Source organism: Bos grunniens, chromosome 29, assembly GCF_055505025.1.
Source record: "Bos grunniens cultivar Pamir isolate PY7600 chromosome 29, Bosgru_T2T1.0, whole genome shotgun sequence".
Taxonomy (NCBI): domain Eukaryota; kingdom Metazoa; phylum Chordata; class Mammalia; order Artiodactyla; family Bovidae; genus Bos; species Bos grunniens.
Genome location: NC_141193.1, coordinates 49,560,636 through 49,583,891, shown reverse-complemented (window position 1 = coordinate 49,583,891; position 23,256 = coordinate 49,560,636). Strand labels below are relative to the sequence as shown.

Here is a 23,256-nt window from a genome sequence, read left to right as displayed (position 1 = left end):
ATGTCTGACTCTGTGGGACTCCATGGACTGTTGCCCGCCAGACTCTGTCCGTGGGATTCTCCAGGCAAGAACATTGGAGTGGGTTGCCACACCCTCCTCCAGCGGATCTTCCTGACCCTGGGGTCGAATCTGTGTCTTCTGTGGCTTCTGCACTGCAGGTGGATTCTCTACCACTGAGCCACTGGGGAAGCCTGCCCCCTGTCACCTTCCATCTTTCTTTAGGAAGCAAAGCATAGAGTGAACACCGAGGGTGGCAGCCTTACCTGTAATATGGTAGCTCACTTGGCGATTGATGTCAGACGTGTCTCTGTCCCACGTGCTGAGGACGGCTACCACCTCGCCTGGAGGGTCACTCTCCTTCACATTCCCTCGGTACACCTCGTGGGCAAAGACTGGAGCGTTGTCATTTATATCTGTCACCCTGACAGATACCAGTGCCGTGGAAGAAAGAGAGAAGGCTTCCCCGAGGTCGGAGGCCACCACGGAGAAGGTGAACATGGGGTCCGTCTCATGATCCAGGTCCTTCAGGGTACTGATCCAGCCTGTGTTGCTGTCGATGCTGAACGCTTCCATCACCTTCTCGGGCTGGGAATCCGAGTGGAGGGAGTAGGTGACCTGCCCGTTGGCTCCCCAGTCCACATCCATGGCTCTCACCTGTGTTAGTTTGGTGCCCACGGGCATCCCTTCCATGATGATTGTCTCATAGTTTGAAGTTTCAAAGACCGGCTTGTTGTCATTCAGATCCAGTACCTTGACGTCTACATCCACCGTGAACACAACGTCTACTTTGTCCAGGGGTATAGTGGCTGCCACTTTGAAGTGAAAAGCGGGGCTGACCTCATGGTCAAGACGCTTGTCCAGCTTGATCGTGCCTGTTTCCTGTTCTATGATGAAGACATTGCCTTTGTTATTTTCCAGCCGCTCCCCATTAACTGTGCTGAATGTGACCTTCTGAGTGGGCAAAATCCTCAGGGTATCCACCGTGCTCCCAATGGCTGTATCTTCTGACACGGTGAAGGAATACTGAGACTGGGTAAAGGAGGGCACGGATGTTTCAGGGGGTAAGACGTGGATGTAGACAGGAATGAGGGAGTGCTTCACTGGGATGCCCCCGTCCACTGCTTTGACAAAGAAGGACAGCACTGTGTTCTTCAGCTGGTTAAAATGGCCCTTGGTGACCATCCAGCCATTGTCAGGGTCAATTTCCAGGAGGTCAGCCACTGAGACCGAGGCCTCACTATAGAGGGAGTAAGTAATCCTTGCATTTGCGCCATCATCTGGGTCCATGGCTTGGACCTGTGTGACCAGGTGGCCCCGCCCAACATCTGCCCTGACGCTGGCTCTGTATTCCACTGTCAAGAACTGGGGGGCATTGTCATTTTCATCCACTACAATCACCCGCACCGTACAGAAAGTTGTTCTTCCTCCGCCATCGAGGGCCCTCAAAAAAATACTGATGTCTCCTTCCAGAGGGTTTTCCCTATCGAGCCTTTCTGTTGTGGTGACCTGTCCATTGCCATCTATGAGGAATCTATCCTTAGCAAAGTCATTGATGATGGCATAGCTGATCTGCCCATACATCCCCGGATCCCCATCCGTGGCTCGAACGTGGATTACCTTTGTCCCAGCGGCTGCGTTCTCTCTCACCTCAGCTACATAGGTGCTCTGTGAAAAGGCAGGGCTGTACAGGTTGGCTCCAAGGACCCTGATATGCACTTGGGCGGTGCTTGTGAACAACCCATCAGAGACCGACACATTGAGACTGTACAGAGGCTCCATCCGCTGCTTGCGGTGGTTGGACAGTGTAATGATGCCACTCTTGCTGTCCATCAGAAAGCTCGTCCGGTCATTCCCAGATAAAATGCTGTATTCCAACCGGTCAAAGTCAGAGCTGTCTGCATCGGAGGCTTGCACACAGGTTACAAAATGGCCCCGGGGGGCTAGTTCACTCACATATGACTCATAAATGAGCTGATTAAAGACTGGAGGGTTGTCATTTACGTCTGAGATGTAGATATGAACCAGGACCTCGCTGCTCAGTGATGGGAAGCCATTATCTGTGGCTCTGACTTTCAAAGTGCAGTGTTGCACTGACTCGTGGTCCAGCATCCGCGCGGTCAGGATCAAGCCACTTGCGCTGTCTATGTGAAAATAATCCGTACTGTTGTAAGTATCCTGGACAATCTGATAATGGACCATTTTATTGTTTCCTGAGTCTGCATCAGTAGACACAACTTGTAAAACAGGTGTCCCGATGAGGGACGCTTCTGATAATGTGGTATTGTATGTGGGTTGACCGAAAATAGGGGGGTTGTCATTCACATCGTTAACAAGCAGGTCAATGGTAACTTCAGCCCTGGCCCCAGTAAGCGCATCACTGGCTCTTACTGTCAACTTGTAAACTGATGTCATTTCATAATCCAAAGGGCTAATGACTTTCAGGACCCCGGTGTCAAAGTCAATGTTAAATTGTTTATACAGATCCCCATCAATAATGATATATATGATGCCTTGCCCTTCTGGACTGGTGGCGTTGATGCTTAGAATGGGGGTATCCATGGCAATATCTTCATTGACAGATGCTGTATAAAAGGGCTTATCAAACACAGGCATTGCTTTGTTGACAATAGTGATGGGAAGTTCCACGGATGTGGACAAAGAGGGTTTTCCACCATCTCTGGCTAGGATGGTGACTCCATACTCAATGTTGGACAAGTCTGAGTTGAATGCTTCTTTTAAAATAACATTGCCTGAATTAGGGTTAATTTCGAAGTGGCCATAGTCATCCTGTAGGACGTAGGTCACTTCTCCATTTGCACCTTTGTCTTTGTCAATGGCCGTCACTCGGTAAATCAGAGTGCCAGGCTCAGCATCCACCTGTACGGCAGCGTAGTAAGGGAGACCCACAAAGACTGGAGAGTTGTCGTTTATGTCTTCAACGCTAACCCTGACCACCACCCTCGCCACCCGTAGATGGTCAAGCTCTCGGCTGGCTTCCACCACCAGCTCATATAACTCCTGCTCCTCACGGTCAAAGGGGACTCCGGTGGTCTGAATGACCCCTGAGGTAGATTTTATCTTGAACTTGTTTCCTGGGTTTAAGATGCTATATTTTAAGGGCTCATTAAGGCGATTTCCAACTGCATTGACAATAGCAACTTTGGTTATGTTAGTGTTGTTCTCTGAGATGGAGGTGGAGTAAAAGTTTTGAGTAAAGTGGAGGCCACTGTCCATGGCTTCTTTAACCAAGATGGTAACCATCGATGTACTGTAGAACTTTCCATCAGACACCTTCACTATCAGCATGTAGTGATCTTTGGAGAGGTTGTTGTTTTTCACGGTGAGCACTCCACTATTTGAGTCAATTAAGAAATGATCCAAGCTGCCTTCCATTAGGCTGTACGTCAGTTCAGGGGGTACCTCGGAGTCAGGATCCATGGCACTAACTTTCAGAACCTCCACTCCGACATAGGTCGGTAGAAGTAAGATAGTCTCAAACACAGCCTGAGTGAATACAGGTGGGTTGTCATTCACGTCCGTCACCTCTATGTTGACTTCAACGGGACTCTCCGCGGTCAGCTGAGGGCTACCACTGTCTCTCACATGCACGTGAAAATGGAAATGGGCGATGGCCTCGTGGTCCAGGCTGGCGATTGTTCTGATCGCCCCTGTGCTGGAGTCCACCGTGAAGAACTTCTTGGCTGTGGACTCCACAATCTGATACACAAGCAGAGCATTCCGGTTGCTGTCGGCATCAGTGGCTCGAATCACCAGGGGGCTGTTATCCAAGCTCCTGACAATGCTATTGATGGGGGCTGCCTCGCTGAGGCTGCCCGAATACTGAGAAAAGAGAAAAACTGGCGCATTGTCATTTTCATCAACAATCTGAATGTTGACTGTGACATTGGAAGCCATTCCTGCCATGTTGGTGGCCTGGACAATGAGCTGATAAGAGGAAGTCCGCTCGTAATCCAGCGCCTTCCGAGTGGTGATGACTCCAGAATAGGGGTTTATGGTGAAGATCCCATCAACATTTCCATCTTTCACTTCATAAATGAGAGTGGATTGACTGATGGCAGAGATTAGAATGACAGATGTTCCAACATCAACATTTTCATTCACTTCTGCTTGGTAGTCTTTGTGAGTGAACCTGGGGTTAGAATTATCAGACATGGTGACAGAAATGCGCACAATGGCGGTGGCAGACATCGGTGGGGAACCCTGGTCCGTGACTTTGACTGACAGGACAAACTGACCCATTGTCGTCATGTCTGGCTCTTTGGAAACTGTGATGATACCCAGGACTGGTTCAATCTTAAATGTGTTCCCAGTATTCCCTGCAATAGAGAAATCAACAAGAAAATGAGTTCAAGTGGGTCATTTTCTGAAGAGTAACTCTTCATCTTGAGGCTACTTTACATAGCATGGCAAATAGAAGCAATTATTTGTTTTCACTCCACCTTATCCTGAAATAAAATGAGAGACTTCCCTAAAAGGATATTCAAAAGACTTTGAAATGAATTTTCCAGTACATTGTGAATTTCAGATTAGTATCTTCTTAATCCAGCACTTAAACAGCCCAGCACTTATGTAGTTTCAAATTGGGAAATAAGAGTTTGTAGGAAAGACTTTTCTAGTAAGAATGCTTAGGACTTTCTTATTCCCAGATTGGGATGGCACATGCCAGTCACACTGGTAAAAAGGCATTTATCCCGAAATCAGTGCCACAATTCCATGCTCTATGCTGTAAGAAAGAAGGTCGTAGGAATCGTGTCAGAACAGTATCATAATCATTTGGTTTAAGATTATTCCAAAGGTAAGTTTTGCTGCGTGGAATTGGTATTGTTTCATATCCTCAGGATCAACTTCATTCCCAACAGTACTTGGGGGAGCGGGAGGGGGTTTGCTGCTCAGGCATGGAGAATTCTTCTCAAGTCATCATTTGCTTTGTAAGCTGTGAGAATTTTTTTCCGAATCCCTTACACGCCAACACACACACACACACATGCACACATGGATGTAACAGTGGACATAAAAAATGACAAGGCACTTGTTTCAATTGGTAGCCATTCTATTTGCTAAACTTTTGAGAGGTTTCTGGTGAAGTACAGAACTGTTCATCAGAAGTGGCACTGAAACCAAGAACTTGAGGCATAAACCTCAGGAGACTGAGAGGCTGTAGCCCGCTGTGCACTCTGACCCCTGACACTGTGGAAGCTGAGAGGCCTGCCTCTGAGACAGGTGGGGGTGACATCCGGGACTGTGGAGGGTGAGGAAAGGGGAGGAGAGAGTGCGGAACACAAAACGCAAAAAGCACCAAGAACGCGGCTCACAGGTCATGAACAGTGGGGAGTAGCATCCTTCACCAAATGGCTTTTTGCCTCTCTTGGGGCTTTCCCCTACTTCTCAAACAACACACATACTTCTGGGTCCCCAGCTCTTTTATATCACAAGTTAAAAATCTAGGTTATTCAAATATATCTGAGTTTTTCTTACTTTTTGAAGTTCTATAGCATGGCAACATACAGAGAGTTTAAATGTCATTATCATGACAATAGGCTCCAGGATTGAGAAGGCAGGTAAGTACAGTGCTTATTGAAATATGGAGCTTCCCTGGTGGCTCAGTGGTAAAGAATCTGCCAGCCAATGTAGGAGACATGGGTTCGATCCCTGACTCAGGAAGATCCCCTGGAGTAGGAAATGGCAACCCACTCCAGTGTTCCTGCCTGGGAAATCCCATGGACAGAGGAACCTGGTGAGCTACAATCTATGGGGTCACAAGAGTCAAAATATACAATAAATACAGCTATTTACACACTCCTTACTATGTACTTGTTAATTAAACTTTTCCAAGTCTGAAAACAAAAATGTCATGTTCCTGTGAAGTCTATTTGTATGTTTGTTTATTTCTCGACAGGGAGCAAATCTAACAGAGGTAAAGAATTTGATTCTGACCCCAAATGTGGACATGCCACCTGAACATGACCATTTCAGGATGACAACAAGAAGGCCAATGAGCTCAGGAACAAGCTTGCAAATTTTCAATGAATGGTACTGTGGAATTGAGTGTGCTCCAATATTTGATTCACAGACCCTCACAAGAAGGCAGGAATCATTTTACTTCAGCATCTCAGGGGAGGCAAACAGAGAGATACATGACATGTAGGCCTGAATGCTACATCCTCATTACGGGGCCCCATGTGGAGTTTTCATGTGAGACTTTTCTTCCTTTATGTGAGACCTTTCTTCTTCCAGGCTCAGGACATAACAGCAAGATACACATGGCAGGGATGAAAGAGGCCCAGCCTTTGACCCTGAGTAGCTCTGTTCCCCTCTGCGGTCCTGTAGCTGTTGATCTCCTTGGTACCCCGCCCCAGGATGCTGTCCAGCGGCTGCTTTGTCTCTCTCTCTCTTCAGCGCACTGTCCTGCTTACTCTCTTCTGCTCTACTTCAACCTTTGGAAGCTAATCTCTGCTTGTTTTCTTGGAATCTATGCCAATGCAGGAGATGTGGGTTCTATCCCTGGATCGGGGAGATCCCCTAAACAAGGAAATGGTAACCCACACCATTATTCCTCCTAAGAAAGCCCAGGGCCAGAGGAACCTGGTGGGTGACATCATGGGGTTTCAAAGAGTCAGACACGATTTAGTGACTCAGCAGTAACAACGGCATGGCTTCTTATAGACTTTGGGCAACTGGGCAAAACCTGTGCTGACATTACCTACCATTATGAATCTGGTATACAGCATAGTGCCTGGCACAAAAAAGGAGCTCAATAAATATTTGTTGAATGACCGAGAGAGGTAGACTCAAAAAAGATTAACTTTCCATCTGTATCCATCTTGGGGTCTAATACGCTCCCTCCCGTCGTAATTTAGCTCTTTCCTAGTCCTGGTCTCTCCTGTACTGCCCTCTCTCCAAGCCACTCATGAACCACTGCCGGCACCAAACGTCAACCCTGAACTAGATATAAGACCTGAAGTTCTGCACTTGATTCTACCTCAGTCCTTTGGGTAAAAACAAAAAGCTTCAGGGACTTCCTTGGAGATCCTGTGGCTGGGACTCTGAGCTCCCAAGGCAGGGGCCCAGGTTTGATCCCTGGCTGGGGAACTAGATCCCACATGCCACAATGAAAGATCCCTCAGGATACAACCGAGACTTGGTGCAGCCAAATATATTTAAAAAAAAAAAAGCTTCAGTAGTTACTTCAGGCCAGTCAGGGGACAGGAAATGCATTGCTGATGTTTACTCACTGAGTCATGTCCGACTCTCTGTGACCCCATGGACTGTAGCCCATCAGGCTCCTCTGTCCATGGCATCTTCCAGGCAAGAATACTGAGTGGGCTGCCACTTCCTTCTCCAGGGGATCTTCCTGACCCAGGCATGGAACCCAAGTCTGTGTGTCTCTTGCATTGGTAGGCAGATTCTTTATCATTGAGCCACTAGGGAAGCCTTAAATACGAACCACCAATAAAGAGGGTGAAATCTTCCTTATTGAGTTTTGTGAGAGTACTTAAATGAGTTGAGTTGGGCATGACTTAGTGAATAACAACAATACTTTACACCAAATTCTTGTTATTTGCTTCAAACTCCTGAACTAGCTAGGATCTGCCTGTCTTTTACCATGATCTGCAAAGAAACTTGGCTTAACCAGAACCAATCCAGGTCAAGCATAGGTCGGTCTGTCCTGTAATTCTCATTAGCTTTTTATACATCTAATCAAAGTTTATTCTTTGAGATACATAGCATGCCTTGGGTTTTCTGGAAATTCAAGTTTTCTGTATAAAAGAAATTTTAAGGGAAAAAAAAATTTTTCTGCCTAGCTTTAATTGAAGAAATGACTGAATTATTTCTCTATGATTAGCACTCGGCTACAGTCTTTGGAAGCTGAAAGATAAACAACACAGAACTTTCAGCTGGATGGTAAATTACCCTTAAATTACTCTTTGAGAACCCCCAAATTGGTTTTGAAATTGTCTGGTTATCTGACAGGAGAAGTAGTATCCCTAATGACAAATACAAAAAACAAGTAGACACACGGACAAATGCTTAGAAGATGTTAAGCAAAGTAGAACTAAAACCATATACCTAAATGATTACAATGACATAAAAGAAGGTATATGCATAAATGAATGAGGAGAAAAGAAAAAAACACATATGATTAGGGGAGAACTACAGAATGAATATAAAGAGTTATTGAATTGCCACATTTCCTGTGGCAGTATTTAAATATTTATTTTTTTAAGTTTCCCTATATTATTTGTGAAACTAAAGGAACAAGGAATGAATAACAAAATAATTAAAATGGCCTGTGATAAACAAGAAATGCAAAAAAGCGTTTAAAAAAAAGTACTGTCAGGCCTGGCCTTCCCAGGTGGCACTAGTGGTAAGGAATCCGCCTGCCAACGCAGGAGACATGGGAGACGTGGGCTTGATCCCTGGGTCAGGAAGATCCCCTGGAGGAGGACACAGCTCCCCACTCCAGTGTTCTTGCTGGAGAGTCCCATGGACAGAGGAGACTGGCAGGCTACAGTCCACAGGGGCACATAGTTGCACACGACTGAAGTGATTTAGCACACATCTACGCACACACGCACTGTCAAGCTTTAGGGTGAAAGGAAACTCTATGGAAAATTGGAAAAGAAATGGACAAATTCTCTTGGGGCACCTGGCTGTTATGAACCCATGTCCTTTTTTTTTGGTATAGAGTTTACACAGTCTCATGTAAAATGTCAGTGTCTAATACAGGAAATAGTTTTATATTGTCATTCAATAGAGGGGCTATTTTTAAAGAAGATTGTTAGCTTTTTTTCCTAAAACTTTTTAGTCCAAAGTTGTCATTGTAGCATTCATATTTTAATTCAACCACTCTCAAAAATGTTCCTTATATAAACCAAGAGAAAGAAGCGTTTCCAGTGCTAGCATGAAAGGAGACAGCATTTGGCATTATGCACGGCAGACATAATGTTGCAGAACACTTTGGAAATATGTGGCCTAAATGTTTAAAAAAGACAGAACAGGGAAAGGGAAAATTGAGCAGAAAAAGGATCTGTGTAATTTTTAGGCTTATGGTCCTCTCCTTGCTTGGACATTCATCTCTCTACCATAAGTGTTTTCTAAGTGTCCATCTTCAGACCATCAGTAAACTACGGTCTTGCCTTCTAGATATTAAAATTGACTTTTTAAAGTACTCTTAAGTTTTAACAACACAAGAGCCTGTATTTATTTATCTGTCAGGTTGAGCAGGCTGTTGGGTCCTTACCCACTACCATGCTACTCATACCACCTCCAATGAAGGGAGTCTGTACTAACTGGGGTGTGAGGAGTGTGGGCATTTTTGAAGTCCACAGCCCACAGCCCACCTGCTGACAAGAAAACAATGATCTTTAAGATTCAATTCACAGAACTGTCTGGCAGCCCTCCTATGATGGGAGGCTTTGGTTATTTCAGTCTGAGGCCACGGGCTTGTGACCCATCAGAAAAAGCCACAGAGTTTATTATGCAGTCTCCTCTCTTCTCCATTCCAGAAAAATCTGAGATTGAACACAATAAAAGGAAACTCTTTCTTTGCTGTCAATGATGGAAAACATATTACTGAAATGCCAAGAACTTAATACACCATCACTGAGCAAATAGGGCAGTTGCTTGGCCAAAAAATCCATTTGGAGACATGCCAGTGGTAACTAAGAGAATTTTACACGGTGATAAATACTCCTGAGGGCCCAGTGCCATGCATGATGCTGCTGTCTGCAACAGCTCTCACCTGCTTCTATGGTATACATGAGTTCTGCATTTTCCCCTTTGTCTTTGTCCAGAGCCGTCACCTGCAGTACAGCTGATCCCAGAGCAGCCGATTCAAACACAGACGCTTCATAGAGTGGGTTGGTAAAATAAGGGCTGTGATCGTTAGCATCTTCCACATTCACAATGACTCGGGCCAAGTTTCTTCGATAAGGAAACTCCTGATCTCTGACCTTGAGGCAAAATACAAGAAGCAATAGGACTAAAATCTTTAAGTTGCAAAGAATTCACATGGCTGTGCCTACAGTGAAATCAAAATGAAATCATGCATGGAAAGTGCTTGACCCGTTCCCAGGCCGAGTAGGTTCTCAGTAACTAACCGTGCTTCCAGCAAGTGGGGACATCGACTGTGAACACGGTGAGAGCTGGGGCCATGCTGTATTGCTCAGCATTATGCCTGGCCTCTGGCCTGTGTCCGGTTCAGGCCGGAACTGAAGCCTGAATATCTCAAACACAGCGCTTCCCTCTGGTCTCCCTCACCCAGCCCTCTGTAATTTGCCTCAACAGTTGCTAATGGAACGGTGGATGGCAGCTCTTCTAAAGGGGAAACTGACATGTGGAAGTAATGAATGCAATGTAGGCACTGTCATTCATTCATTCATTCAACAAACATTTATTATCATCTATTATCTCTTAAGCCCCAAGATGGCCCCAGGTGTTTCAACAGTTCCCACCCTCAGTAGTTGACTAGGGAATGCAAACAAGTAAGTAGTCAGATAAAAGGCAAAAAGATAAATGCCAAAATATGAGTAAGCAGTAAGAAGAATGTAGCCTAGCTTATAAAACCAAGTAGAAGTGGTAAAATGCTGGGGGAGGTGGTGTGTGGCATATATTTCAGGCAAGAGGAACCAACGTAAATAAAGGTCCAGAGCTAAGAGAGAACCCTAACCACTGGGAAGATGAACCAATCTTAATTTCTAAAATGTGACACCCCCACACTGTGAAATACCAAAGAACCTTGCCTGACTGCTTTAAAGTTCTCCCTGGTTTGCATATGGCAGGAGCTTAGTTCAGTTCAGTTGCTCAGTCATGTTCGACTCTTTGCAATCCCATGGACTGCAGGAGGCCAGGCTTCCCTGTCCCTCACCAACTCCCAGAGCTTAGTAAAACTCATGTCCGTCGAGTCAGTAATGCCATCCAACCATCTCATCCTCTGTCATCCCCTTCTCCTCCCGACTTCAATCTTCCCCAGCATCAGGGTCTTTTCCAGCAAGTCAGTTCTTCACATCAGGTGGCCAAAGTATTGGAGTTTCAGCTTCAGCATCAGTCCTTCCAATGAATATTCAGGATTGATTTCCTTTAGGATGGACTGGTTGGATCTCCTTGCAGTCCAACGGACTCTCAAGTCTTCTCCAATACCACAGTTCAAAAGCATCAATTCTTCGGTGTTCAGCTTTCTTTATAGTCCAACTCTCACATCCGTACATGACTATTGGAAAAAAATATAGCTTTGACTAGATGGACCTTTATTGGAAAAGTAATGTCTCTGCTTTTTAATATGCTGTCTAGGTTGGTCATAGCTTTTCCTCCAAGGAGCAAATGTCTTAATTTCATGGCTGCAATCACCATCTGCAGCGATTTTGGAGCCCAAGAAAATAAAGTCTGTCATTGTTTCCATTGTTTCCCCATCTATTTGCCATGAAATGATGGGACCAGATGCCATGATCTTACTTTTCTTAATGTTGAGTTTTAAGGCAGCTTTTTCACTCTTCTCTTTCACTTTCATCAAGAGGCTCTTTAGTTCTTCTTCACTTTCTGCCATAAGGGTGGTGTCATCTGCATATCTGAGGTTATTGATATTTTTCCCAGCAATCTTGATTCCAGCTTATGCTTCATCCAGGCCAGCTTTTTGCATGATGTACTCTGCATATAAGTTAAATCAGCAGAGTGACAATATACAGCCTTGATGTACTCCTTTCCCAATTTTGAACCAGTCCTTTTTTCCATGTCCAGTTCTAACTGTTGGTTCCTGAGCTGCATACAGATTTCTCAGGAGGCAGGTCAGGTGGTCTGGTATTCTCATCTCTTTCAGAATTTTCCACAGTTTGCTGTGATCCACACAGTCAAACCAGTCTACTTTGGTGTAGTCAATAAAGCAGAAGTAGATGTTTCTCTGGAACTCGCTTGCTTTTTTGATGGTCCAACAGGTGTTGAGCTTGTGAGAGGAGGGCACTTGTGCGGTAGTTTCAACATTCTTTGGCATTGCCTTTCTTTGGGATTGGAATGAAAACTGACCTTTTCCAGTCCTGTGGCAGAAGCTTGCAACTAATCAATTCTATAACACATGATTTTGCTATAATTGTATGCAGCATTAATCCAATGTGTGCTTTTTTTTGCGTTCAGGTATAGATCCCCTAACTTCAGAGAGATTTGAAGAAATTAGAAAATCTACCAAGAGAGACCCTATCCCTTACCCTACCTTTACGTATAAGGGGAAGGGGTTTTCAAAAATAGTACCTGAAGGGAGTTGAGCAAAATGACTAAAAGGGCTTAGCTTGGAGAAAGGCAGTATAAAGGAGTTGTTTGCTCTAAACACTCAGTTACATAAATGATAAATGATACAGGGTGAGCACACTGAACTCTGAGTTATTTAAGGAAAGAATGAACAGACATGGCTTGGAGAACGGTGTTAGTCGCTGGGAGGGGATTTCTGTTCCTGAAGAGATACATGTAAACGCTAGCCAGTTAGCATGCTAAGTTCCCTGTCTATCGACCAGCCTGCCCCACTAAGGACCACGCTGGACTCTGTACTTTGGGATTATTGAAATCTAGGTCTTTTCCAATCGAATGTCCAAGGGTGCAAGGACTTTGTCTCTTTTATATCCTCAGTGTCTAGAACGGAATGTAATACACAGTGGGTGCTGGAGAAATATCTGTTCAATGAACGCATGAATGAGCAGCCAGAGCAATGCATCTGATGAACCCGAGTCCCTCCTCCGTTCCCCACACTCTCAGCTGGCAACCACAGCCAGCACCACGGCACTCAGCTTTCCTCTTGCTCAGAGAGGTTTCCAGACTTGGAAAGAAAGAGCAGCACTTACTGGAACATTACTTCAGCTGCTTGGGAATTGACAGCATCTTAGTGCATCTTGGAGTCAATCAGTACAGAAATTAAGTCTCTGCCCTCCTACCCAGTCTTAAGGAACTCAGGGGCCTCTGATAGGGAGTAGCTGTGAAATTTCCCAGGGGGCTCTTGGATAGTTAAAGGGACAGGTTTTAGGTCAGAAACAAGGGTGTTTTCTTACTAATCTTTACTTCTCATTTACGCAAACTCGTCGAACTTTGCTTTATAATGAAAGCGACTCTTCTCATTTATGCAAACTCGTCGAACTTTGCTTTATAATGAAAGCGACTTCTACACAATTTGGAGACCCTACGAACCCAAATTTAGACTTATTTCTCTAGGCTTCTTAGGTGAGTTCTGAGATCTCTTTTGTGAGCCAGTATTTATCGCTAGGTCCAATGCCAGTGCAATAAGTAATAAATCAGTCCTCTAAATGCTTCTAAGGACTAAGGACTGTACAGGTCAAATAAAGGATTACCCTGTGATTATCTTCTCAGGGAACTTCTTTTAAAATTTCCACCAAATCTTCTGGACATGAACCAATACCACAGCCTCGGAGATTTATGGAAACACGGTCTGTTACTTCCCTTTCGAGTCAGGCTGTCATGAGCCTTTACTGTACAATTTGTCTAAATTTCAGTTTGGCAAAAATAGGGAGTCAGTAGCTAACAACAGTAATTCCTCTCTGAAGTAAAAAGGCAAGAATGAAGGCAACCCTGCTGTGAAAAGATCAAATTTACTACTACTTACAAAATTCAAGGGCCCTGCCCGCCTGGAGGCTAAGGCGTGCGCCTTAAGAAGGTGCTTCTGCTAGGAGAGCATTAAGCAGGCTGGTCCTACCATTATGTGCAGGATGTGCTTGTCTTGCGCCTCGTGGTCCAGCCTCTCGGCCGTGTAGAGGACGCCAGTGCTGGGGTCTATGCGGAACTTCCTCATGCTGATGGAGTCGATGCTGCTGTGGACAGTGTAGCTCAGCTTGTGCTTCTCGTCTCTGTCTGTGGCTTCAATCTGCAGGATTTCTGTATCTGGAAGCACATCCTCAGAAATGGTCACGTCGTAATTTGGCTGAGAGAATTCTGGGCCGTTATCATTATTATCCAGCACTTTGATAAATACCTATAGTTAAAAGAAGACAAGAGTGATGACCAATGCCAATTTACTCACTGATAATAAAAGAGGCCCCTCCCTCTCTCTTCCCTCCGTGTCCTTGGATCCTAGCTTCAAACAGCTGTTTTAAATAGGTAGGAAGATTCTTACGAAAGCGCATTGTAATTAGAGATAGACAATAAACCAGCAGTTCATAATCACAGGAATATAAACTGTGAGGATCAATATTCTCACTATTAATTGAACAGATGAGACAACCCCAGGAGGATGATAATTCCGGAAGATTATCTGAGGCGCAATGTAGGACATCCCAAGGTGACCTCAGTTTGTTAAGCTCCCATTATCTTACATTCTGGTTATGTGCTCTAACTGCTCTATAGTGGACTCAATGTGGAGGCAATGACAAGATAAGCAACAAGAAAGAGGCAAAGGAAAAAGAGGAGAAAGCAGAGGCGCTTCTCCTTAGGAAAGAGGTCTACCAAAGAGCATGGTGCTAATGCTAATGGTAGCTAGAGCACGGTCCCAAGTTGTTTCTTTTTAGAAAGTATTTTGTTCCCAAACTTTTCAGGAGAATTTTATAAAAGTCATAGCTTGATGAACCCTTGAGTATTCATCACTCAGCTTTGGCAATGATCAGTTCATGACTAATCTTGCTTTATCTTTATGCCCGTTCATTCCCATCTGCTCCCTTGTATTATCTTGAAGCACATCCTAGCCATCATGTAGTTTCAGTGTACACCTCTAAAAGACAGGGAGTCAAAGTAAACACACACACTGACACCCTCACAATACCACTACTGCATCTAAACAGAAAACAACAATTCCTTAATGTCTTTAAATATTCAGTTGGTGTTCATACTTCTGTAATTGTTTAATGGCAACCCACTCCAGTGCTCTTGCCTGGAAAATTCCATGGACAGAGGAGCCTGGTAGGCTACAGTCCATAGGGTTGCAAAGAGTTGGACATGACTGAGCAGTTTCACTTTCACTGATATGCTTGTGTACTTGGGAATATATATTTTCATAGTTTCTTTTAACCAAGGTGTGCAAATAAGGCACATGCACTGCACCTGATTGATGTCTCCTGCAGTCATCTCTTAATCTGTAGCTTCTCCCCACACTTGTCCCTTGCAGTTTTCATGTTGCTGTTGTTGTTAATCAAAAAGCCAAGCCACTTCTTCTTCTGTTCCCACAGTCTGAATTTTTGCTTATTGTATCCCTATAGTTTTGTTTTACATGTTCCTCTGTCCCCTGTATTTCTTATCTTGGCACATTTATGTAGAAGACTTAATAAAATTCCCATTCAATTTCCTTCTTCCTTTTCATTTTTTTTTTTTTTTTTGACAAAAGCCCCTCATGGGTGAAACTGTATTTCTACCTGGAGATACATAATACCTGGTTCTCTATCTTATTCTGTGTTATTGGCCACTGATGATCATGCTGCTAAGTCACTTCAGTCATGTCCAACTCTGTGCAACCCCATAGACGGCAGCCCACCAGGCTCCCCCGTTCCTGGGATTCTCCAGGCAAGAACACTGGAGACGGTTGCCATTTCCTTCTCCAATGTATGAAAGTGAAAAGTGAAAGTGAAGTCTCTCAGTCGTGTCCGACCCTTAGCATGGACTGCAGCCCACCAGGCTCCTCCATCCACGGGATTTTCCAGGCAAGAGTACTGCAGTGGGGTGCCATTGCCTTCTCTGACTGATGATCATGATGCAATGCTAATTCATTAAAGTGCAAAACAGCACCATTTTAATTCTATTATTTCTTCCTCAATTATTAGCTAGAATAGTTCTAAAAATAAACTTCTCTTTAATTGTTTGGTTACTTTGAAGTACACTTCACGTAAGGGCTTTCTCAGTGGCTCAGCAGTAAGGAATCTGCCTGCAATGCAGGAGATGCAGGTTTTATCTCTGGGTCAGGAAGATCCCCTGGATGGCACAGCAACTGACTCCAGCATTCTTGCTTGGAGAATTCCATGGACAGAGGAGCTTGGTGGGCTACAGTCCGTGGGACTGCACAGAGTTAGGACATGACAGAAGTGACTTAGCATGCACACATGTATACACACTTCATGTAGAAAAGGACTATATTTATTGATGTACACACGGTCCTTCTTTGACCTTTTCAAGCTGGCTCTTGTGATGTTCTGACACAACCCAAGCAGTCTTGGATAGTTTTCTTGCTTTCCAGTAACTGCTACTGGTAATTTTTTCAGTCTTCTTATACATATCCCTGCTCCATTCTTGATTTATCTACAACTTCAAGAAGTCTTGGTTTCTTTTTAGTTAGAAGTGGCATTTAGAAACCATGATCTGGTGTTAGGAATGCTTATTGCTGTCAGTTTTGGTATTTTTTAGCAGAGTCAGCAAAGCATTTTTAATAATTATATCATGAGTTCATATTGATACTTCCAATTCAAAACTAAGCTGTTAACAACTCTGTCCATCAGTGGACTGGCACAGCCTGGGCCCATTCCCCCACCCCCGCCCTGAGCCACGTGGCCAACTCCACTGGGATCCGACCTTGTCCACAGTGGGCCGTCGGCCACTGCGTGTGGCAGGGCCTGGCCCCTAACAGGGATGACAGCCAGCCTTCCCACCAGCACATCCACAGTAGTTGACTGTCGCAACAAAAGAGCCCATGCAACCCACATAGGAGGCATCACTAGAACATACAGCCCTTGTAACAAGAGGCTAGTATGCTGCTGGGCTGCAAAGGCTGTCTCCTGCACAATGCGACTTTTCCAAGATTCAGAAACATAACTGAACTACCTAATACATAAGACAAATATAGAAAATATAGAAAATGAGGAGATGGAGAATATGCCCTAAAAGAAAGAACAAGACCAAACCCCAGAAGAACTAAGCAAAGTGGAAAAGAGCAATCTTCCACCATTGAGTTTAAGACGATGATCATAAAGACGTTTAATGACCTTGGGAAAATAAAATGGACAAGCCTAGTGAGAAGTTTAACAAAGATTTAGAAAATATAAAGAAGAACCAAACAGCTGAGGAATACAATAACTGAATAAAAAAATACTCCAGAAGGAATCAACAGTAGATTAGGTGATGTGGAGGAAAGGATCAGGGAACTGGAAGATAGAGCAGTGGAAATTCCAAGCTGAACAGAAAAAACAAACCAAAAAAAAGAATTAAAAAAAAATAAGGATAATTTAACAGACCCCTGGGGCAACATAAAACACACTAATAAACACACTAAAGGTCCCAGAAAGAGAACAGAGAGAAAAAGGGGGAAGATAGTATATTTGAAGATATACTAGCTGAAAATTTTCCTAACCTTGGAAGGGAAACAGACATCCATGTACAGGAAGGACAGAGAGTCCACAGCAAGACATATTATAATTAAAATACCAAAATTAAATATAAAGAGGGAATCTTAAAAGCAGCAAGAGAAAAGCAACTAGTTATAAACAAGAAGACTCTAATAACACTATCAGCTGACTTTTTAGCAGAAAATTTACAGGCCGGAAGTAAATGACATGATATAGTCAAGTGTTGAAATGGAGGAAAAAATCTATCACCCAAAATAATCTATCTGGTGAGGTATCATTCAGAATTGAAGGAAAGTTTTAAAAGACAATCATAAGCTAAAGGAGTTCATCACCACTAAGACAACTTTACAAGAAATGTTGAAAGGATTTCTCTAAGTGGAAAAGAAAAGGCCACAAATAGAAACTTAAAAGGCTACGACTGGCGAAACCTCACTGGAAAAGGCAAAATATAGGAAAGGTAGTGGATCAAAACACTTATAAAGCTCAGTAGGAAGGCGAAAAGACAAAAGTAATAAATCGTCTTTATCTGTAATAAGGAGATAAGTAATACCTGGAATAAAATGATGTACAATGTGTTGTCAAAAATGTGGGAGCAAAGGAGTAAAAAATGTAAGTCTGTTAAAATGCATTCAAGCTTAAGAAATAATGAACTTAAAATCAATACCCATACATAAAGATGTTATATATAAATTTCATGGTAACCACAAATCAAAAGCCTAAAATAAACACACACACACACACAAAATAATAAAGAGAAAAGAATCCAAATAAACACTAAAGACAGTCATCAAATCACAAGGGAAGATTGCGAGGGAAGAAAAGGAATAAAGGAGAACTACAAAAACAATCAGAAAACCATTAACAAAATGGCAGTAAGTACATGTCTATCAATAATTAAATGAAAATAGACTAAACACTCCTACAAAAGACAAAGAGTGACTGAATGGATAAAATAAGACAAGACCTACATCCCTGCTGCCTACAAGAGATTCATTTCATATCTAGAAATACATACACACTGAAAGTGACACAAGGGAAAAAGGTACACCATGCAAATGGAAATCAAAAGAAAGCTGGAGTAGCAGTACTTAGACAAAATAAACCTTAAAACAAAGACTGCAACAAGATACAAAGAAAGACATTACATAGTGTTAAGGGAATCAATCCAACAAAAAGATAATAAATGCAAATAGGTATTTATCCAACATGATGTTGCTATCATTTAGTTGCTAAATTGTGACCGACTCTTTTGTAACCCCATGGACTATAGTCCCTCTGTCCATGGGATTTCCCAGCAAGAATACTGGAGTGGGTTGCCATTTCCTTCTCCAGGGAATCTTCTCAATCCAAGGATTGAATCCACATCTCCTAAATTTTCATGTAGATTCTTCACCAATGATTCACCAGGGAAGCCAATTAAGCACATAAATACATATAGCAAATAAATATTAACAAACATTAAGGGAGAGAATAGTAGGAGATTTTAACATTTCACTTAAGTCAACGGATAGATCATCCAGACAGAAAACTACCAGTAAGGAAACATTGACCTTAAATGACACATTGACCAGATGAACTTAATTGATATATATAATATTATCTCTCTCTCTCTCCGCCCCCCCCTCTATTACTACTACTAAGTCACTTCAGTCATGTCCGACTCTGTGCGACCCCAGAGACGGCAGCCCACCAGGCTCCCCTGTCCCTGGGATTCTCCAGGCAAGAACACTGGAGTGGGTTGCCATTTCCTTCTCCAATGCATGAAAGTGAAAAGTGAAAGTGAAGTCGCTCAGTCGTGTCCGACCCTCAGCAACCCCATGGACTGCAGCCTTCCAGGCTCCTCCATCCATGGGATTTTCCAGGCAAGAGTACTGGAGTGGGGTGCCATTGCCTTCTCCTCTCTATATCTATATATGTATATATATATATAGAACATTCCACTCAAAAGCAGCAGAATACACATTCTTTTCACATGCACATGCACATGGAATATTCTCCAGATCAGATCACATGCTAGGCTAGAAAATAAGTCTCAGCAAGTTTAAAAACACTGAAACCATATCAAGCACCCTTTACAACCACTACAGTATGATACTAGATATCAACCACAAGGAAAAAAAAACAACTGCAAAAAAAACACAAATATGTAGAGTTGAAACAGTATGCTGAAGAAATCAAAGAAGAAATTAAAAAATGCCTGGAGACAAATGAAAATGGAAATACAATAATCTAGCATCTATGGGACACAGCCAAAGCAATTCTAAGAGGGAAGTATATAATGATATACATCTACCTCAAGAAACAAGAAAAACCTTTGGCCAGACTCATCAAGAAAATAAGGGAGAGGGCCCAAATAAATAAAATTAAAAATGAAAGGGATGTTACAACTCATGCACAGAAATACAAAGGATCATTCATAAGAGATTACTATGACAAATTTTGTGTCAGTAAAATGGACAACCTAGAGGAAATACATAAATTCCTAGAAACTTATAATCTTCTAAGACTGTATCAGGAAGATAGAAAATATGAACAGATCAATTATCAGCACTGAAACTGAGTCAGTATTAAAAAAAAACTGCCAACAAACGAAAGTGTAGGACCAGATGGCATCACAGAACTCTACAATACATTTTAAGAGTCAGTATCTATGCTTTTCAAAATATTCCAAAAAACTGAATTCATTCTATGAGGCTGGCAGAACACTGGTACCAAAACCAGACAAAGACACCCCTCAAAAAGAAAATTACAGGCCAATATCACTGGTGAACAAGGATGGAAAAATTTTCAATAAAATATGAGCAAAATGAATTCAACAATAAATTAAAAAGATCATACACCATGATCAAGTTAGATTTATCCCAGGAATGGAAGGATGGGTGGTTCAATAACCATAAATCAGTGTGATCCACCGCATAACAAATTGAAGAATAAAAATCATATGATCATCTCAGTAGATGCAGAAAAGGCTTCTGACAAATTAAACATAAATTTATTATAAAAAAGGTCAACAAAGTGGGTATAGAGGGAACACACCTCAACAAAATAAAGACTACGTTGGACAAACCTACAGACCATATCATTAATAAATGGTGAAAACGTGAAAGCATTTCCTCTAAGATGAGAAGCAAGACAAGGATGCTCACTCTTGACACTTTCAAATTTGGAAATCCTTTTACACCTTAGAAATCCTAGCCACAGAAATCAGACAAGAAAGTAAATACTTCAAATGGAAAAGAAATATGTGTCACTGTTTACACGTGATATGATACTAAATTCAGTAAAGTTTCAGGATATGAAATTAATGTAAATAAACCTGCATTTCTATAAACAATGAACCATCAGAAAAAGAATGTAAGAAAACAATCCAATTTACAATTGTATCAAAAGAATAAAATGCTTAGGAATAAATCTAACTAATGAGGTAAAAGGCCTGTACTCAGAAAATTACAAGACACTGACAAAGGAAGTTGAAGATGACACAAAAAGATGGAAAAACAAATCATCTTCTTGGATTGAAAGAATTAATATTGCCAAAATGACCATATTACCCAAGGCAATCTACAAATTCAAATGCAATCCCTCCCTATATAAATGGCATTTTTCATAGAACTAAAATAAATACTTCTAAAATTTGTACAGATAGCCAAGACAATCTTGAGAAGAAAGAACAAAGTTGCAGGCATCATATTCTCTGACTTCAAACTATTCTACAAAGCTACACTAATCAATGTGGTATGGCACCTCACCAAAACAGAGACAGAGAGATCAATGAAATAAAATAGAGAATCCAGAAATAAACCTCTGCTTATATGATCCATTAATCTATGACAAAGGAGGCAAGACTATACAATTGGGAAAGGTCAGCCTCTTCAATAAATGGTGTTGGCAGAACTGGACAGCTATATGTAAAACAATTAAACTGAATTATAGATACTTTCTTATATAAAAAATAAACTCAGAAGGATTAAAGACTTAAATGTAAGACCTGAAACCATAAAACTCTTAGTAGAAAACATAGGGAAAATACCCTTTGACACTGGGCTTAGCAATGTATGTTTTGTATACATCTCCTTAGACTACGGGAATGAAAGCCCCCCCCCCAAAAAAAAATGCTAAACAAAAAGAAATTGGACTGCACCAAACTGAAAAACATTTGTGTGGTGATGGAAACTATCAACAAAACAAAAAGACAACCTACCGAATGGGAGAAGATATTTGCAAATGATATATTTGATAAGGAGTTAATATACAAAATATACAAAGAACTCATACAATTCAACATCAAAAACCCATCTGATTAAAAACTAAGCAGAGGACCTGAATAGAAACACTCCAAAGAAGACAGACAGACATATGTCAGTTGGCCAACAGACACCTGAAAGGAATGTCAGATTCCTTTGTCACCTGTCAGAATGACATTGGTGAGGAGGCTGAGAAAATGACACCCTCATGCACTATTAGTAGGAATGTAAATTGGTGCAGCTGCTATGGAAAACAGTATGCAGGTTCCTAAAAAAATTAAAAATAGAACTGCTATATGATCCAACAATTCCACTTCTGGGTATTTTTCTGAAGAAAACAAGAACACTAATTTAAAAAGACATATGTTCTCTTATGCTCATTGCAGCATTATTTACTATAGCCAAGATACGGAAGCAACCATATATATATATACACACACAGATACATGTATATATATGTGTGTATATATATATATAGATAGATAGATACAGATTGTTTTAATGGAATACTACTCAGCTATAAAAAATAATGAAATCTTGCCCTTTATGATAATATGGATAGCCATAAAGACTATTATGCTAAATGAAATAACTCAGAGAAAGACAAATACCATAACTTCATTTATATGTGAAATCTGAAAAACAAACATAACAAAACAGAAAAAAACAAACAGAAGAAATATAAACACACAGAAAACAAACCTAACAAAAACAACCATAACAAAACAGAAACAGACTCATAGAAACAGAGAATAAATTGGTGGTTGCCAGAGAGGAGAGAAGTGAGGATTTAAGGGAAATAAGTTACAGGGATTAAGAGGTATAAACTTCCAGTAACAAAATAAGTCACAAGGGTGTAATGCGATGTAATGCAAAGAGAATAGAGTTAACAATATTATAGCAGCTTTTCATGGTGACAAGTTGAAGGCAGACTTACTGTGGTGATCATTTTGTAATGTAGAAAAATACTGAGATACTATGTTGTACACCTGAAGTTAATACAATATTGTAAGTCAATTATACTACAGTAAAAAACAAAACAAAAACAATATTAAGGTGCCTGTCAAGGTTTTTACGTAATCTCGTTCTTTTCACATGTGTATCTTCTTTCTCCCATGATGACATTTCTCATGCTCAGTGACATTATCATACATATTCACCTGTCTGAATATTCACTTATCTGAAATATGAGCCACAAAGTGTCTGAATAACAGCAATATTGTTATTATAATTACAGTATGGTCATTCAAATTGATCTAATATTCTTTTGCAGTTCTTTTTGTCCTTTAGATTTATTCCACTAAGGCAATGGCACCCCACTCCAGTACTCTTGCCTGGAAAATCCCATGGACGGAGGAGCCTGGTAGGCTGCAGTCCATGGGGTCGAGAAGAGTCGGACACGACTGAGCGACTTCACTTTCACTTTTCACTTTCATGCATTGGAGAAGGAAATGGCAACCCACTCCAGTGTTCTTGCCTGGAGAACCCCAGGGACGATGGAGCCTGGTGGGCTGCTGTCTCTGGGGTCACACAGGGTCGGACACGACTGAAGCGACTTAGCAGCAGCAGCAGGGATATGTAGTCGAATTAGTGCGTGTAAAGTCATGTGGAATAGTCTACCTTGTGCATACATGCTTCCAACTAGATACACATATGAATTTGTTTGCTTCCATTTACTTTCAAATTTTTGACTTGCTTTTTTAACATTTAATTTCATTTTCTATTATATGTAAAATTACCAGTGT

General features: G+C 41.9%; 1 protein-coding gene across 3 annotated transcripts in view; it reads right to left on the bottom strand.

Annotated features, from left to right (window-relative positions):
* FAT3 (FAT atypical cadherin 3) overlaps positions 1-23,256 on the bottom strand; it is an 805,898-nt gene that overhangs the window by 117,684 nt on the left and 664,958 nt on the right. For all 3 annotated transcript variants that reach the window (XM_086383385.1, XM_086383384.1, XM_086383386.1), the window contains 3 exons: positions 13,706-13,981; positions 9,764-9,974; positions 264-4,337 (listed from right to left, as the gene is read on the bottom strand). In XM_086383385.1, the coding sequence (XP_086239511.1) occupies positions 264-4,337; positions 9,764-9,974; positions 13,706-13,981 (4,561 nt within the window). The remainder of the gene's footprint in view (positions 1-263; positions 4,338-9,763; positions 9,975-13,705; positions 13,982-23,256) is intronic.